The sequence below is a fragment of the Larimichthys crocea genome, chromosome I, assembly GCF_000972845.2.
Source record: "Larimichthys crocea isolate SSNF chromosome I, L_crocea_2.0, whole genome shotgun sequence".
NCBI classification, from domain to species: domain Eukaryota; kingdom Metazoa; phylum Chordata; class Actinopteri; family Sciaenidae; genus Larimichthys; species Larimichthys crocea.
Window position 1 is genome coordinate 11,868,459 of NC_040011.1, and position 18,907 is coordinate 11,887,365.

The following is an 18,907-nucleotide window of genomic DNA, read 5'->3' on the forward strand; positions in this document are numbered from 1 at the left end:
TAAAGCTGCAAAGATGATTTAATTTTTTTTTTGTGTAAGTAGCAAAAGTGAGATATCTACAATGACGACAATTTGAACATATAAAAGAGTGAGTCTATATACATACTACAGAGCTACTAGTTTCAGTCAGTCCTACATTTAATTGGAAACTGAAGTTGTGATATCTAGACTTTGAGTTATTACTGCCGGTGTTTCTATGGCAGCCCAGTTCATCCCTGACAGTGACAAATTTCAGGGAGAGTTTTAAGATAAGTCACCTGCGTGTTTTAATAGTGCACTAATCAAGGTCATTTGTGCAAAATAAGGCAGCATCATATACACAGAGCACACTGGAGTGAGAGGGCCTGGTGATAAATTTAGATTTTCTTCACACATTTTACACACACCTACACACGAGGATACACATCAGTGACAACACAAAGAGCCGAATTTGAGAAGCTCTAAATATATTAAACGGGACTGAAGCCATTTGAAAGTAGGATTTCTTTACCTAATCACATCATGTACACACACACACACACACACACACACACACACACACACACACAGAAGACAGTCGTGAGTCATCCTCCCTGATCCGCACATGTGACGATGCAAGAATTCCCCGGCAGCCAATCGGAGCTCTCGGAGCGGAGGTGTTGCCGTAGCAACGACGCAGTGACAGCAGCAGATGGGGTTGCCGATGAGAAGAGCAGAGAGAGGAGGAGAAGAAGAAGAAGAAGAACGTCTCGCGATGATGAATCTGGTTCATGACCTTTTCACCCAGCTTCCTTCCAGCCTGTTTCCTGGTTTTAACTGATTGTGACCGGGTCATAGCTGGAATCACTGACGTTATGCACAAATATGAGATTTATTTAGAAAAATCACACGTTACTTGAAATAAAGTCGACATAACGGAGAGGAATTATCTGTTTATCTCTGAGATTCCTGCTTGTGTGTCGTTCACGCGCTGTCAGTCTGTATTATGAAGTTATCTCTGTCCATAAACCCTCCAACATGTCCCTCCCGTCATCTTTTCTCCTTCCTGTCTTCCATCTCTCGTTCACTGTCAGATTCATTACACTCTGCCCTCTGTCACTCCCTCCGGCTCTCTCTGCCTCTCTCCTGTCTTCTCCACTCCCTCTATTACAGTGACCTCTTTCTTTTCAACCTTGCCCTGTAGGGAAGTTACTGTAGATTCAAAAAATCAATGCGAGACACCTGTTGATGTCTTTTTCTCCTCTGAGAGTGATCATAACGTTTTTTTCCTCCATTGCATAATTTGTAATGTGACCATCACACATGGGTACACTGCCAAGTCAACATGAAAACGATCTGTCACACAGCTCTACTTTTAGTCCCTCCATCCAGCTCTCTGTCTTCTCCTGTTATTTTTTCATTTCGTTCTTATCTGTCGCCATGGTGTCAACGTGTTACTCATTAGCTTCGTCTATATTTAGACGACTTATGGAACAAACTGTGATATGTCGTTCCTGTCATGCACACACAGACTATTAACACCTTTCTTTCTTTCTCGTCTTTATTGGACAGTTAATCTCCAGACACAACTAAACTAAAGTTCTCTCTCCAGATTTAGAAGATCTTATACGCTGATTTCTGCTGGATAAGACAACTTTGGTCCCAAATTAAGTTGAATAAATCTCAACTACGACCTCCTTTTGTAAACATCATCTCACCAGGGACAGGAAGTGTTATCCTCTCCTGAGGCTGTTGAATTTCAGCGTGAATAACTACGTATTTTTGTATTCAGCATTCAATAACTGCAAAGAAAATATGATTTTAATCTTTTTTTTTAATTCTTCTCACTTAAAATCAGATAAATCGACCCAATTGTTTTACATTATTTGTCTAAATTAAATGTACTTCCACCACCAGTTTCAGCTTACACTCTCATACTAACTAAATGAAGCATGCCTTCTTTAAAGCAGAGAATATAAAACAGCTCTGTACTCACACATATTAAATTATCATTTGCATGGCTCACATTATTTTGACAGTTTTTTACATTCCATGTGCTCTTTGTGCGAAGCAAAGTTGACTACGAGCAATTAAGGTTTCATATATCTTTACATGATTTTTCGTCTCACTGAATGAATACGTGTTTACGTGGTGACCTTTCGTGTCTGTCTTCAGATCACAGAGCTGCTGGATGACGAGAGGTGTGAAGCAGAATGTGAAGAGCTGCCTCAGGACGGGGAGGCGGGTCCTGCCCCCTCTGACTCACCACAACATACACACAGCCCTGACGACAGCCCCGCAGCCAGGTGAGATGGAAATACTGATTTGTATGTTTTTATGTAAGATAGATACATTTTCCCGGGTCACCCAAGAATTGGATGAGAGGCAGAACGACGTGTGACACAGGTCCCAGGTTGTACTGGATAGTAAATCAGGCCGTGTAGTGATTTGAACGCTGTGTCAGCTGCTCGCAGTGTGACCTGTGACTGACGAGCTGAGCCAGAATCAACGCAACCTGAAGTGATTTATTTCGTGTACTGAGCTCCTACGTCTGTGTCTGCCTCACAGCCTGTGACTGGCCTGGATACAGTTTGATTTACACAGCTTTTAGTTGATAACATACCCTCACGTCTTGTGGCACTCTTATATCTCTAATCTGTCTGGACACTTCTGCTCTTTTTTTTATCCCTTTCAGTAGTTCAGCTCAGAACTGTGGCTCCAAATGAATAATTAGTTATTTTTTAGTCAGTCATTTCTGACTAATGGTAACAAATAAATCTTAAAACGAGTGTATCTTGGCACAGGAGAGGTCAGGGTGGCAGGTAGTGTTACAGTGCTTTCTGAGTACAGCTTTGGAAAGTTTAGAGACTATAAATCCGACTAGGGTCACCTCAGCCCAAGAAATATTTAACTTTTTATTGATTAGTGTATACTCTACTGCTAAATCACTCACTCAACACTCTGTGTCACTACTGAGAAATCCCCACATGTGCGTCATCTGCTCAGTCTTACTGTCCAACATAATGAAAGTTAGTCAGTGAGTCCTTTGTTTTCACGGTCACAGTTTGAGCAGTCGGACACACCACAAGACTCAGAGCTCATGATCTGACCTGTTGATACTCTGAAGCGGGTTACCGACCAGAGCACACATGCAGACACTCACGTACGCTAAGATAATGAGACTCCCCCTCCAGACTAAAGGACCAGAGTTCAATCCCCCTGCAGGAACAAGAAGTTCGTCTCAGGTTCTTCTGATCTGCTGATCTGCTTTAAGATGATTACTAAGCACAATACCCAGACAGCAACAACATACACAGCTATACATGTCACACCCTGTACTCACCAGTGCATATCCAAAGCATTTAGCATTAAATATCAAACAGGAAACCTGCATCGGCTCCTGTTTTATCTAGAAAATCACATTTTGTCTCATCAACCATAAACACATTTGATAACTGATGTGCAGAATTCAGTTTGATTTGGACTCATGCTCGTTTTGAACCAGGACTTTGGTAAAAAGTTAATTCAGCAGTGTGTACGCTGGTTGCACTAGTTGTCTGGTAGCTGCGGAGGCAATAAATCAGCCACTGTGATTCCTCACAACGCTCACTGTGCACTGCCTCTGTGTACAAGTGTGTCCGGGTCATGGTGCTTGTTCTACCTTTAAGATGATTACAGACAGTAATCTATAATCCACATACACTCACTTGTTTCTTATACACACTCGTGCTCACGTGGCTGCAGCACATACATTGTACGTGAGACACAAAGTGATACACAGATGTTTGCCTCTTTGTTGACCTGACCGGGTCGAGACAGCACGTTAGGATTTTGAGCGTACTGCCAGGATGCTGTCGACCCGCTTTAAGCCCACTGTGCCAGAGTTGAGGCTTTAAGTTGCAGCTGTTGTCCATTGGCATTCAGAGTGCACTCCACCAAGACGTGGCAAATGATTTCGATTTAAAGACGCCGGCCAGACTGTTTTTATCTGTAATTCTCATGTGATTGTTTGAGTCGGTATTAATTCTCTTTCAGCCGTCACTAGCCTGCAGCCACCGTCGCCCCGTGACCTTGTCTGACCTCTGTGTCTGGTCTGGGGGATTAAGGCTGTATTTGTAGACCCTGAAGCCTCCAGCCTACACCGTGAAGCCGTTTAAATAATGTAGACCCAGAGCTTCAGAGAACACATCTCTTTAAACTGCTAAAAATAATCAGGCACTTGTTTTGAAGCCAACAAGAGTTGGTCTTATTGCTCAACTGACCTAAAATGAAAGAATATGTATGCTGTCTGCGTTTTGTGTGGAAACAAACTTATTTTAGACCTGGTCCACCTCAGATGTGAGGTGAGCCAACAATAATGATACGTTTTCTCGTGGTCATGTTTAAATGCTGCAACTGCTGCTCACTTTCAACATCAATTAACCTGACGATTATGTTCATCAATCGTTTGGTCATAAAGTGTCAAAAAAGGGTGAAAAAGTCCTGTTATAATAATTCAAACAGCTGTTTCGTACGTCAGGTTATAAGAATATAAAATGAAGAACACCTGAAGAGGAAGAGGCATTTCTGATTTAAAAATCATCACAGTTGTTGCCTATTATTTTTCGTTGTTTCAGTTGGTCTTTGTTAAGATTATTTCATCTCTCTATGTGAAGAAAATGTCAAACCCAACGCAGCTTCAAGAATTTGCAAATTCAAATCTCTAATGCCGACCACAAAGTAGTCTCTGGTTACCTCCTCCAATGAACGACGCCTGGCTCTGCCACCCGTACGCTCAGAGCGATCTAGACTTTTCTCGTCTTGTTCCCTGTTGGTGGAACGTCCTACCAGTTGCTACCTGATCAATAGCGTCCCTCTCTACCTTCAAACACCTCCTGAAGACCTCCAGCTCTTCAGAGATTACCTCCTCTACAACACTACCAACAACTGTTTTTGTCCAGAAACGTCATTAAATTAATATTCTGATGAGTCGGTGTAAGCATGTGCATCTTTTACTCTAAATAACTTGATTGTTTTGAGAGCAGCTCGTTGCTAAGTGTGTAGATCAGTTATTCTTTGACACATACAGTAAATACTTCTGGCAGCCGTGAATAGAGAGAAAGTTCCCGTCCGGTGACTCAACATTAACTGCGGTTGAGCTGTTTGTCTCGCACTCGACAGAGAGGGAAGTCTGTCCTCTGTGCCCGTTGTAGTGCTCCTTTAATAGACTCTGACAGCCGACACACACATCCACGCACACCTTGAGGCTGAACGCCTCCACTCATTTTAAATCTATATATAATCCCCCGTATTTCTCTTCTTCGTCATCACCACCTCCCTCCTTCTCTACTCTGCTTATATCCTCGTCTCTGTCTCTCTCTCTCTGTGGAAAGTATTCTTCATGAGGCCGGTGAATTATCCTGGCAGGCTGAAGACGAAGACACTTGGGATGAACTCCTGGCCCCGGAGAGAAGGAGTGGAGCAAGGATGGGAGGTGGGGGGGATTAATGTAGAATCAGAGGGCATACAAGGCTGTGAGGGAGCAGGGAAGGCTGTGAGGGAGCAGGGAAGGCTGTGAGGGAGCAGGGAAGGACGTGAGGGAGCAGGGAAGGGTTAGGGAAGTGTCCCTTCTCGTGAACGATTTATTGATTCTCACTCCAAGTGAAAACGCAGTGTCAGACCTCAGGAGGGAAAAGGTCAGCCCGGACGATGGCATGTAAACACATTAGAAAACACTTGTCTCGAATCGGAGCCTTCCCACCACCATTCCTGCCAGTCATCGCTTGCCGCCGTCCCAGCACGACTGACGCATGCACCGTCTCGCGTTGCGGATAACCGGTCTTGTACTTCTCGACGGGCCTCTTGATGAATCAGCTCATGTGATTTTCAACCGGTTATTTTTAATGTGGCTTTGGAAATTATTTATAACCCGGTTGACACCACACCACGCCAGAGAGCTCGTTTTTTTTTTCCCCGTCTGTGCCAACAATGTGCCCATCTCCACCCACACAAGGCAAACACAGATGCAAATATATGCACACTCCTCTCTTCTAGGTCAAGTACATTTGCTTTTTATTTTCCACCTGATGATTCACACACATACAGAAACCACAGGAAGCCTGCGTCTTTATAAAGACATAAACAATCAAGTTTATTGTATCTGACATTGTGACACTCACAAGCTGCGTCAGACTTCATGGTTTTAGAGAGAGACGTGCCGAATTGTGCGATGAATGTGTCGAGTCATGGCAGTGAGCAGGTTTTGGCTGTAGTGCTGCTGCTTCTGTACCTAAACAAACCTAAAGAAATGTCATGACAGTCAGCTTTTATTTCATTGGCTGCCAAAACTCCAAAGCATCCATCGGTGGACGTGCCTCAGGGTGTGATCCAGGACCACCGTTTATGAACCGATGACCAAGTATTTCACCATGTTCCTCTCACAGCTGTCAGCTTTCGTCTCAGACGTTCACAAATCGCTCTCAAGACGTGATCGGCATAAAAATTGGCATTGATCTTCAATGGAGGGAGCAGAGACGCTCAGATTTACTGTCTGTACTCAGTGTTGAATCAGTTCCAGTTTTGACCTTTCAGTGAGAAACTAATGCAACAACAACTGTCCAACTATGTCTATATATGAACACATATTTTACAGAACAGTCTTGGTTAGGGTTTCCAGCATGTTCTTGGCACCTGGTACATGTTGCTGCCCCATCTTGTGGTTACAAGTCATATTGCTAAAGTTCAGTATGTTTCTCAGTGTTGACTCGACTTTTTCAGCACCACAGTTATCACCAACACCCATACTGTACATACTGTGTCCATGAATATATCTATACATAGACATAAACACAGTGTATAGGTCAGTGCAGGAGTATCGGATGTGCCCTTTTGGTGTTTTGACCCAGTTCATAGATCATACCTGTGTCTGACTGACGCCAAATACAAATAAGCCTGACACACTTAAGTTAAAGTTGCATAACGTTTGTTTTCACAGTGGAATATCATTTATCAGAGCACTGCACATTTACTGAACTCGCTCAGTTTGATTCTTTTCTATAGTTTGTAGTTATGTGCACACATTAGGAGGGATTAGGATTAAAGAATGAAACGTTTTCTGAAACTGAAATCCCGCAGTCATAGCTGACAGGATAATGGGATTCTGGTTGGTTCTCGTGTTAAAATTAATTGCCTTTGGCAGCTGATTGAAGAATCTAATTTCGTAGCGTCCCTGAACGCACCTATAAACTGTCTGTCTGCTGTGTAGTGCAAACTGTATGTTAATATTACACAGTAATGTTTATGGTTCAACAGTTAACCACTCTCAGGAGATACGTCTGTCGTTATGTGGTCATTCATGCTTATTTATTACCATTAAATGTATAAAGCAGTTATAAGTTCTCATTAGTGATTACGGCTGAAGAAGAAATCCTCCCTCTCTTTTTACTTTCCCTGCTGTCCTCACCCTTCACTTCCCGATTATGTCGAAGGCCGGGGCGCCAGCGCCGGGCACAATGTGTAATGTGATATACAAACTGACCTAGATAGAACCACTCACCACATGTTCTATCAGTTCTCACCCACAGTTCTGGTGCAGCCGTCCTATCTGAGGCTTTCTAAGGAGCGCTCACGTTCAGAAATCATCACGGATAAAGTTTGAGATTAGAGTCCGGCAAAACCACGAATAATACCAGGAAGGACAAACCGACACCAAACTTTAGGCAGATCTCGTTAATGATTCATGCCGAAGTTGCACAACATTTCTTTCTTCACCTCTTAATGAATTTCTGGAATGTGGTAAAGTTTAGACAGGTGTAACCCAGACTGAACACTTAGAAGTTAAACTTTGTTTCTCTTACATCTTAATTTATGATTTAACATGTGCTATGAATGCTCGTGCTTGTTTCTGATTGGCTGGCAGGTGTCAAACATGATCAATAGGACCATGTATCCAGTACTTTAGTTATAAACGAGTTCCCGAGGAAAATATTTGTAGAAACAAATGCTGCAACTAATAATTGGTTATCAAAGAGTGAAGGCTTCACATTGTGTAATGTTCGATCAAGAGTCCATAGCTCAAACATATGTAAATAAAACATTGAATCTGTTGAATGGATTAATCAGCTATCAACAGAAAGTTTAAGAGTTCTCGCTCACAGTGAAGCTGTAAACCAGCTAACAGAGGTTTGTTGTGTCTACAAATGAAGTGTTCAGTATATCAGGACACGTCGTCGTGTATTATGACTTACTAAGAAATCAGGAATCATTTTTCCCTTCTGGGATGTCTCAACACAACATATCAACATCTTAACGAAACATGATGTGGATGTTTTTATCTGAACCGCCTCACGGTTTGCTCTTCATCAGACAGAAGAACAGCAGCACGTTGTATCTTCCTCCCACTGCGGCTCAGCCAAAAGCTTCCAAGAATGGAAAAAAGATAAAACTGCGTTTGTAGATTAAACGCGGAGTCATTTCTCCTGATATGTTTGTGCTAAAAACAAGATCCACGTAGTCTTGAATTGAACTACAGGGAGGTGTTGCGTAGAGCAGGAGCCGTTGTGTGTTTAATGTGTTTCAACACGTTGTACGATTCTTGACCTCCAGTTTAAGGCGGTCGGCTCGGTGGTTTATTTGGCACCACACCAATAAGGATGGTAGATGCTCATTCATCTCCGAAAGCCCCTCGCATCTTAAAAATGTATTGTTTTTTTTGATAGAGCAGACCTTCTTGAACAAAATATTGCAGCCAAATGTTCAGAGTAACTCCTCTGAAGCAGCCAGTAACACAGTTAAAGACGGAGCAACTTTCAGTCGAGTTGTCTGAAGTTATTCTGTTGATATTCTTTGTCTTTATCGCTTCTTCTCAAAGTTCAGTGCAGTTTCAGACGAAGCATCGAGTACCGCGGCAGATTAAACCTCTTTCTGCTGCGCTGTGTTTTTCTCGTCTCTCGTTTGGTTTGACAGAAGTTGATCTGACGTCTTGCTGACACACAGAAACATGATGAGGACACGAGGAGCTAACCCAGTTTTCCTTGGAGTGTCCCATGATTAGCGTTGCCCAGGGTTGTGACACACAGATTTAGCTGTGAAATGCACATTTGAAACACATGATTACATTTGAATTCACCTCCTCTCTGTCTCCTCATACCCTGCTCCCTCTCTTTGGGGTTCGTTACGTATCACTGTCACTCCTCTTCATCCCGACATGAGCAATAATTTGTGTATTAATTCCTGATTGTCTGAGGAAGCGCTGCCGTTACAAAAGGCTCATAAATGGAGGTATAACACACTCAGGTGTGTGTATGTGCGTGCACACCATTACACAGCTCACCGGCTCGTCTGTAATAACTGCTGAGTTATAGTCCGCACTGAGTGGACCAAAAAAATCAAGCGCACCTCCCACTTCCTGCCCCGCGATTGGCCCACAGAACTCATTCCCTCTCTCTCTCACTCACAATTGGCTCCCGGCATCGGCCCCTCCCCGTCCCATTGGTCCTCCCGGAGTTGTTGCCTGGTTACATCAGAAGCTCGTATATTTGAGCAGAGCTCTGGATGTTTACTGCAGCACTTTTACAGACAGAGTGCAGACCTCACCTCACTCACTGATACACACTCAAGAACACACACACACACACCGCCGGTCCAGAGGACGCCACAGAATGCACCCAGGCGATACCCGGGTTCTGCTGCTAGATTTGCTGGTCCTGACACTCACGCATCAAAGTGCTCAATTGGGATAACCTTCTGGATACAAGCGCGACCTACAGCCCGACCCGATACCGAAACAGAAGACACCTGAAGGGAGGAGAGACTCAACCGAACGGCTGGATAACTGCTCCGACAGGAGATGTGTCAGGACGAAGGAGGTGACAGAAATCGCGCCGAGTTTGGTTAAAAGTCACGCCGACTCCTCTGCAGGATTTGAAAAATAATAAACCAGACTTTAATAAGCTAGAAGAGACACAACAAACTGACAGGAACAGGCGTCACAGTGAAACACCTGCAGGCTGCTGGATCTACTGACATAAAACAAAACAAGAAGCGGCGATCACAGAGAGAGAAAACACAGCTGGGAAAATGAGAATGGCCTGTGACATTCTGCTGCAGAGGTAAACATCGGGGTTATGTAACTCCTCTAGTCTGACTGGAATAGATGGATGGATGGATGGATGAACAGATAGAGGGGAAAAAGCTTTTATGTGATTGGACGATAGATGAGTGAATAAGCAGTGGAGGGTGAACGAGAGGGAAATGGGGCAAGAAATTGGATGAATGAAGTGGATTAACACAAAAATGAAAAAGAGGGTAAACAAGAACGGATCAACTTTTGAATGAATGAGTGGAAACATTCCTAATGAGCGATTAAAACCAGCTTTTATTATCATGAATGGAAGAATGGAGGGAAGTGAGGTCGGGTTGTGTTTCTCGCTCATTGTTGTGTTGCCAGGGAGGGATGAAAGAGAACAGAGAGACCGGAGGAAGTCTTTTCTTTCACAGGAATCGAAACAGAGCAGATGAGGATGAAGAGGTCGTGGCTTTTATTGAACAGCTGATATGTAATGGCTGAGAATGTGTCAGCATTTTGCTGCACAGAGGGGAAGAAAATGGAAGTTAACCCCTTTTTAATTGGAGGAAATTGTTGGTGTGCATTCTTAAAAATCGATTTCAGAACTCTATTTTGAAGATATTTGGTCAATATATGTCAATGATAGAAGTAGTAATTAGATTATTGATTAAACAAAACTTCATTTATTGACAGAAAGTAAAAAAAACTCCTAAAAATTGGATAAAAAACAGAATTTTTCAACGTGACGTCTTCATATTTCTTGCCAACAGTCGAAATCCAAAAAATATTCAGCTGACTGTGACATAAAACAGAATCTGGAGCCAGGTAATATTTCATATTATTGTCTAACCTTCTGACTCACTGCACGCTGTTTATTCATCATTAGTCATCCAGTCGTAGACTTCCTCCAGCAGTGCTCGAATAAAAAATGTAAATTTTAGAAAATTCCCATCAACTAATCATGACTCTGCAAAAAGCAGTGATTAATTGAAGCAGAGGACGTAGAGAAAGATTTGTCGAGTGCACTAAACCGAATAGATGATTATTCTCAGATGGCTGAACGTGTGACGGATGATTCAGGGAAAATGAACGACTGAGAGCAGCGGCCGTCTTTTTTTAGTCTCAAGTGGCGTTGGCGTGTGTTTGAGTTGAGGATTGTTTGATTTGTGTGTGTGTGTGTGTGTGTGTGTGTGTGTGTGTGTGTGTGTGAGAGAGAGAGTGAGAGTTTTCTGGCTCGGACATGAAGGACTATAGAGGAGCTGTTTATGAGATGTAAGATGATGCTCATGATTCTGTGTGTGTGTGTTTCTGTTATTGCAGGCTCATAAGGCTGTGTGTGTGTGTGTGTTTGAAGTAGGTTACTAGAATTTATGTTTGTGTGTGTTGGAAGGACGTCTGTGTGTGTGTGTGTGTGTGTGTGTGTGTGTGTGTGTGCATGGGTGGATGTGTAGACTGCAGCACTCTGTTGTATCTCCCAGCCAGAGCAAAGCAAAGTCAGGTTTGCTGACAACAGCAGCTCTGTAGAATTACAACTAACCTCGAGCTCACCTCACACACACATACACACACACATACACACACACACACACACACACACACACACACACACACACACACACACACACACACACACACACACACACACACACACACACACACACACACACACACACACTCTTTGTTACCTTTACATCGAGCCATCAGAATAACTCAAAATAATTTATGGACGCCCTTCATCAGCCCTTCTCCTCGTCATCATCCGCACCGAGAACGCTCCGTTCCTCCGTTGTCATTTTCTTCAGTTGATTTCTCGTTGCGGACACAAAGCCACAGTCCTCAGATGTTTCTGTTGTTTGGTCACTCAGTCAGCTGAGATGAGGTCACTGATAGCACAGCACAGCGTTTCTGCTCTGCACTATTTACCCTTAGCTGTGTGATACCGATACTCTTGCCCTATATATGTGGTATGTAGTACTACAGTACGTTTAGGTCAGTTGCTTACCCAGCAGTAAAAAAATCACTGAAGCTGTGAAAGCTGGACTGAATGTTATTGAAATACAGTGCCAGAGTTAAAATAAGAACTGGGATATAAAAATAATCACATTTTGCTGCAGTGTGTTTAAAAAAGTGTCACAGTTAACCACATTTCTCTGCAAATATCTGAAGGTCACAAATCTTCTGCAGGTATAAAATGCTATAAATGATATGAAGTCTAATATTCTCTGCACACACAAAAAGATACTGTTGTTTTGAATTATGCACAAATCTCTAATGACTTTATTAACAGTAAAACAGTCTTTTGTTCACACATATTAAGATAGTACACATTTGATTCAGATGCAGCAACAGTAGATCTAATAAACAGGTGCATACAGCCACACCAAGTATTTTACCAATCCCACAATTGTCGTGTCATCAGCAACAGCAAAAGATCATTTTATTATTGTTTTACGTTAACATTGACTTCATGAAAGTCAATCAGAGGTGTGTTAATCGTCCCTGAGGCGATGCAGTAATCTGCACGTAGAGAGATTTGACCTGCTGTGATCGTGCTGAGCGATCTGGTCAGCAGACTGTGGATTAGCCGGACAGGATCCGAGTGAATCTCATTCTGCCGCTCGTGTCAGCTGACTTTATAGGGTGCAGTTGATAGAACAATAAAATAATTAATGATATCTAAAGTTTATAGTTCCCCTGATGTGTCAGTCATCGCGGCTAAAACCAAAACAAGTGGAGCGTTTGTTTGATATGATCAAAGACAACGTGACCGTCGACTCAGGTCACTTTGAAAGGTTTTACAGTATCACTGCCAAGAATCGGTTAGCTCAAGGTGTGGCTCCTTAAGATGTTATCGAGGTCTTGTCTCCGACTTTGGCTACCGCTGCAGGGCAGGAGCTCGTCTAATCTGACCCACTTAGAGCGCCAAACCAAGCCTCCACCAACCACTGCTGCTTTGGCTCATCACATGTGACAGTTTGAGGACAGAATCAACAACACAAATAAATATGTAACCTTATATATATATCACAGCACCCTGGAGTGCACTAACCCTGCAGCAAGGTGAGAGATTAAACTACTGGAGCTCAGCAAAACGATGATCAGGGACTTTTTAGTTACTTTTAAAAAGTCCTAGACGTGTATCCAGTTTCTAATTCCTATAGTTTTCTGTTGAATTTTTTAGTTGGTACTAAGTTAGTTTTGATGTAGTGTGTGACAAAAGTACAAATTGATAGACTGATGTGTTGCTGTCCCTGCTCCCGTCGGTCCTCACGTTGTGTAGCACGATTGTTAGTTGGACAGCCGTGCAGCTCAATCAGTGAAGAGAAACTTAATGAGACATAATCAGACACCTAGAATACCCCGTCCTATCTGCCCTTCAAGGCGTCCTCGACAGGGAACAGATGCCCAGAAAGGGTGTCATGTACGGTCCACTTCCCCCCCAGGGTTCGGTTGGCCCTGACAGAAATGTTATCTCTCCTGCTCAGAGAGCTCAAGGATGACAGCACAACACCCCCCACAGAAGGACCGCAACGAGGATTTCAGTTCAAGTCTTCAGGGGGCAAAACCGTGTAAGGTTAGATGTTATCTTTGCTACTTAAGGCACATGGAGATTATGTAATGTCCTCAAGGACTCTATTAAGGATCTATTGTTAGTGATGCGGCAACCCAGGCCAGCGCGGTCCCTCAGGCAGGAGAGCCCGCTGTCAGATGTTATCGGTGGTGTAGGGACCTGCAGGGTGTGTTTTAAAGGAGCTGATCTCTGTGTGGACTAACAGGAGAGAGGTTCACATGATGTAAACACAGTCCAGATCATTATATCTGACAGAAGAAGCTGATTTAACATCATCCAAATAATCAGTCAGTGTTTTTGTCACTCTTTCCTCACGAGAGGAGTGTTTTTATTTTGTTTTCTCCACAATATCGGTATCTGTCTTTCTCTTTTCGTCTGTCTCTCCATCACACACACATTCACAATCAAGGTTACAGTGCCGGGAAAGGAGTGTGGGATAATGTTACCATCCAAAGCCAGTAAAGAATCAAGAGAGCAGCAGGAGGAGAGACGAAGGGACGAAAAGGATAAAGGGTGGAGATGAAGAAACATTTTTGTATCAAACGTGATGGGGTGAGAGAAAAGCAATGATGGAATAAGGCTGATAAGAAAGAAGAGAATATTCATTCTGAGAGAAATCTAATTAAAAATTGACAACAGAGATCCGAAAAAAGGGAGGAAGGAGGACAGAGGTACTGAAAGGAGGAGGGAAAGGAAATTTAGAAAGCTTGAAAGACGACGACGAGAATAGAAACAAGAAACAAGGAACAAGGGAAAGATTAGAAGAAGAATAAAGACGGAGGGCATCAGCGTGTCAAGCATCAATAATTCAGTCTGTATCGATCTACCTGAGGACTTACTGCATCAAGAGTGTGTGGTTGTGTTAAAGAGCCAACATACACACACACACACACACACACACACACAAAGCTTGTGACGACCTTGTGTTGTGTGTGTAGGAGTGTTATATAAATCTGGACTCCTGGCATGCCTGTCAGTGTGTGTGTGTGTGTGTGTTTGTGTGTGTGTGAGTGCGAGGGGCCAGCGGCAGGCTGCTGAATCAACTGACACATCTCAGCCGCCTCCCTGTTTTATGCACGCGCATACACACACACACACACACGCATACACACACACACACACACACACACACACACACACACACACACGTCCTTGCTTATGGAGGAGCATAGATGAAAATGCACTTCCTTCTATCTGATCAGGACGCTTCAGCAGAGCTCTGTAGCCTAAATAACAATCTGCCCACCCAAAGTGGCGCCAGAGACGGAAACTTTGTGTGTGTGTGTTTGTTTGTGTTTCTTGAGATCATTTGGCACAGGGGATCTTAGATTAGGAGACATCTGCAGCGAGAACATAACCTCATCTTGCAAACTTACACAAATCTTTTGTTTGATTCTTTCTCGCTCGGCTCAGACGTAAATGTTTCGTTGGTTATTGTCATTCCTCTTCCCTGTTTTGACTCCTGCCGCCCGACATCCACGCCCTCCGCCTCCAAGGTCGTTTCATATCAGCATGGGAAGGGAGTCGAGAAGTACGTGATGTTCTAACCATGTTCTTTCTCTCTCTGTCTCTCTACAGCTCCCACCTCTCTCCCATATCCATCCTGCCTGCCGACTCTGCTGAGTAAGTACACACAGACAGTTACTCGCTCTCACTAACATTCAGAGGCACACACTCGTGAATGCACTGCAGCGACCTGCAGACAAACCAAACCTGACGAGTCATCTTGAAGCGAGCAGTTGTATCCTGTAAATGTTGCAAACGAGAGGTGAGAGAGCGATGACCGGGTGAAGCTGAGGCGTGAAGAGGGAGTAAAGGGTCATCTGACAAGGTCGAGAGGAAGCGATGAGGAGGAAGGAGGGAAGCTGCCCCCGTGTTTTGATTATGAAGCTAAAGTAAAACATTTTGCACAGCTCGGCGCTATTAGAGCCCCGAGGACATGAACCCAGCAATCACATGACTGTCAGGCCTCGGCACTGCTGCATGAGTAAAATAGTTTACTATGGTGCCGAACACGTATGTAAGATTACTGCGCTGCATTCATCTGCAGATTATATGATGATTACAACACAGTTTCTCAAAGTTTCCACACTGCATACCAGCTCAGAATATACTCGTCTCTTCAAGTATCACCAGTAGAACAGATGTATGAAAACTGATCGGACTGACCAGAGCTCCTGATCCACACTTCTCTTCACGATTGCAGAGTTTCTGAACCGTTCCTTTGACCTCCACTCACGATCTCCCCGTCACATTTTAGTTTGTAACTAATCACGTATGTTTGCGCGCTGCACGCTGCCTGCGTGAACGTGATGTGACGATACTGAGACAGAATATTACCACGTGTTTAAAGTATTTTTCATTCAAATTCTTGTAGGATTGATGGTACTGAATGTTTCTAAATTCATTCCTCCGCGTACCACCTGTGGTGTTGGTACCACAGTTTGAGAACCAGTGCTCTATGAAATGAAAATGAGCAAATTGTCACAATTCAGAAGCTGAAACTGAGAAATGTTTCTGTTTAAAAAGTTACATAAACACTTGATTCATTTTAATATTGACTAATTGTTTTAGCACTAACTTTGACACTTTAACATTTCTTCTTCTAACATCAGAGCTTTTACACTCTGCTGCCAGAAATGAACAATATTCAGTCTAACATACGAGAAATGAAATCCTTACAGTCACTTCAGTTTGGATTCAGCAGATGTTTGACTGTCGTTCAGGTGCCACACATTTCCTAAAAGTCCATTAGACGGGTGCGATGGCCTCGGTCTGAGTAACGTCTTCAGGACGCCTCTCCTGTTAGAAAGATTTAGACGACAGCAGCAAAAACACACAGTGCTGTGCGTATGTGTTCGCTAACTGTGTTTGTGTGTGATGGACTGTTATTGTTTGTAGAGCTTCGCACACACACACATTTATTTAACCTCAGGGTCCAACACATTTTTATGAGTTTTCCCTTAAATGGATGTGAAGCCCAGACACAGTTTGTTACGCTCCAGCTCCAAGTCTGGTGTAACTTTGTTGGTGTAAATATGTTGCACGCCCAGTGTGATGTTATGACTGATGGGGTGTGATCCATCAGCAGCTGTGTGTGTGGAGGAGTGTGAAGAGAGCTGGGAGCTTTCCCGGTCAACCTGCAGGAATAAATCTTAACCGCCCGCAAGAAGCCAGAATAAACGAGGGAGGGATGCATTATGATCGCACACGTGCTCATGCGAGTTAAATAAAGTCTCAGTGGAGCTTGTGGATCAATCATCGCATGTGAGTGTAGATGAGGTCAGAGTGTTACTGCTGTTACCTTTTATAGGCTGTGATGTCCTCGCCTCCTCTCTGGTTTTATTAATCCGTTCAGAGCTGGACCGGGTTATTGACTCAATAAGGACTTTTTAAAGAGCCTCGAAAGCATCTGAGTGAACGTTTGATTCATTATGAACCTTCAGTAAACGAACGTTCTTGTTGGCATGGAGGTAAACACATCAGTTTATCGTCTGAATCTCCAGCAGTGTGTCTGCTAATTGATTTAGCGGAGCTCTTTCTGTTAATTCTAAGAGGCTGATGACAGGTGGGATTATGTGAGGAGGCTCGTATGTTGTTCCAGAGACGAAGGCCTGAACCTGCGTTTCATTACTCGGCACCGCTCACCTTTTTATTCCGAACACCGCCGAGGTCTTAATTAAATGGATGAGCAAGGCAGTGAGCTTATTGGATTTAGTATAACTGAACAAAAGAGCGCGTCAATTAATCTCACGTGGAGTCGACTGAATAATTGAACACAGCATTACACGTCACTGAGTCCGGATTATAACAGAGGATAGTGGCTATACTTAACAGTTTGAACACTTCATTCAAACTATTAATTAACTGTTGAACTCTGCGCTGTGACAGTTTTACTCTTTTATATTTCATACCTCCTTTATTTTGTATACAAGTGTCTGGAAATTCAGTTTCCTGGAGGGAGTCATCCCAAAGCGATCAGTAAAGTGCCGTCTAAGTCTAAAACACTCGAACTGGAGGAAACGTGTCTGCATCATTACTCAGCATTTAAACAGGTTTCAGTTGAACAGTAACTAACCTTGCTGAAGTTATTATATATATATTAATATAATATAAAGTTACTGAATTTAATGTGGCGCATTAAAGCTTAAAACCGTCAGACATGATGTAGAGAAATGCACTTTTTAAAGGTCCAGTGTGTCGGTTTTAGAGAAATGGAATCTGTGTTTTCATCATCTGAAAATAACGTTTGTTGTGTTTTATTGCCATAAAATAAAACATCTTTTAAATCTACGGAGTCCGTCATGTTTCTACGCTAGAACAGAAAAACTAAACGCTGACTCTCAATAAGGCCTTACATGCCTGGAAGGAGTTGGTGAGGTGAGGGGTATTTAGTTGGTTGCAACCTGTGACCTCACTAGTAGATGCCACTGACTCCTACAAAGTCGACCTTTGGAAGATGATCTGTCATCACGCACAGTAAAATGATTTGATACACATAAAGTTTGAAGTCGATTAAGTTTAATTAAGTTGTTTTTTTTTAATTTATCGTTGCAGGATAATTCAGCGAACCATCAGAGCTGCAGTGGAGCAGCACTTCTTCGAGCTGAAATCCTCCATCGACCAAGACCTCAGCAACTACGACAGCCAGGGGTGAGAGCGCACGACACATTATCATTCACACGCACAGACATGAAGACCCTCCATGCACCTGCTGGTAAAAACTCGCGTCGCACGGATTCCTCTGTGGTTAAAGTGGCATCGGATGAACATATCCGTCATAGTGAACATTGTGTACGACGGCACGAAGCCCACCATATGGTTCAGTTTACCGGTAAACATGTTGACAGCTGTGCTGGCGATTCGTAAACTCTACATGCTGAGAGCAGCAGCTGTTCAGTCACCGCCGAGACAAAACAAGACGTCCAGGAGCTCCACACGGCGTCCTAAAATAAAACCCACACCTGCTGGAGGTGGCACGGTGACATCTCTGTGTTTGGAATGAGTAGATATGAATGTTTCTGTTAGGTTTGTTCAACGTTTCTCTCACTTCTGTTTTTCAGGGTGAGCCCCGCCGAGCCTGCAGACCAGGGTTGCCATGAAGATGAGCAACAAACAGACCCCGAGGACAGTCCCTGCGACACAGAGGGGGAGACCCCACTCACACAAAGTCAGAAAGACACACAAGTAAGTGTTAAACACACACACACACACACACAGACACACTTTGAGAAACAACCTTGAAAAACACACACATACAATGCACCGACCCTGACCAGTTGCTGTGTGGGCTGGCAGCATATTTCCCATAGCTGACCTCCTTCCTGTCTCAG

At 43.4% G+C, this 18,907-nt stretch overlaps 1 protein-coding gene across 7 annotated transcripts in view; it reads left to right on the top strand.

Annotated features, from left to right (window-relative positions):
• fam13b (family with sequence similarity 13 member B) overlaps positions 1–18,907 on the top strand; it is a 62,564-nt gene that overhangs the window by 14,785 nt on the left and 28,872 nt on the right. For all 7 annotated transcript variants that reach the window (XM_027282104.1, XM_027282103.1, XM_027282101.1 and 4 more), the window contains exons 6-9: positions 2,134–2,264; positions 15,153–15,197; positions 18,132–18,227; positions 18,638–18,761. In XM_027282104.1, coding sequence (XP_027137905.1) covers positions 2,134–2,264; positions 15,153–15,197; positions 18,132–18,227; positions 18,638–18,761 — 396 coding nt within the window. The remainder of the gene's footprint in view (positions 1–2,133; positions 2,265–15,152; positions 15,198–18,131; positions 18,228–18,637; positions 18,762–18,907) is intronic.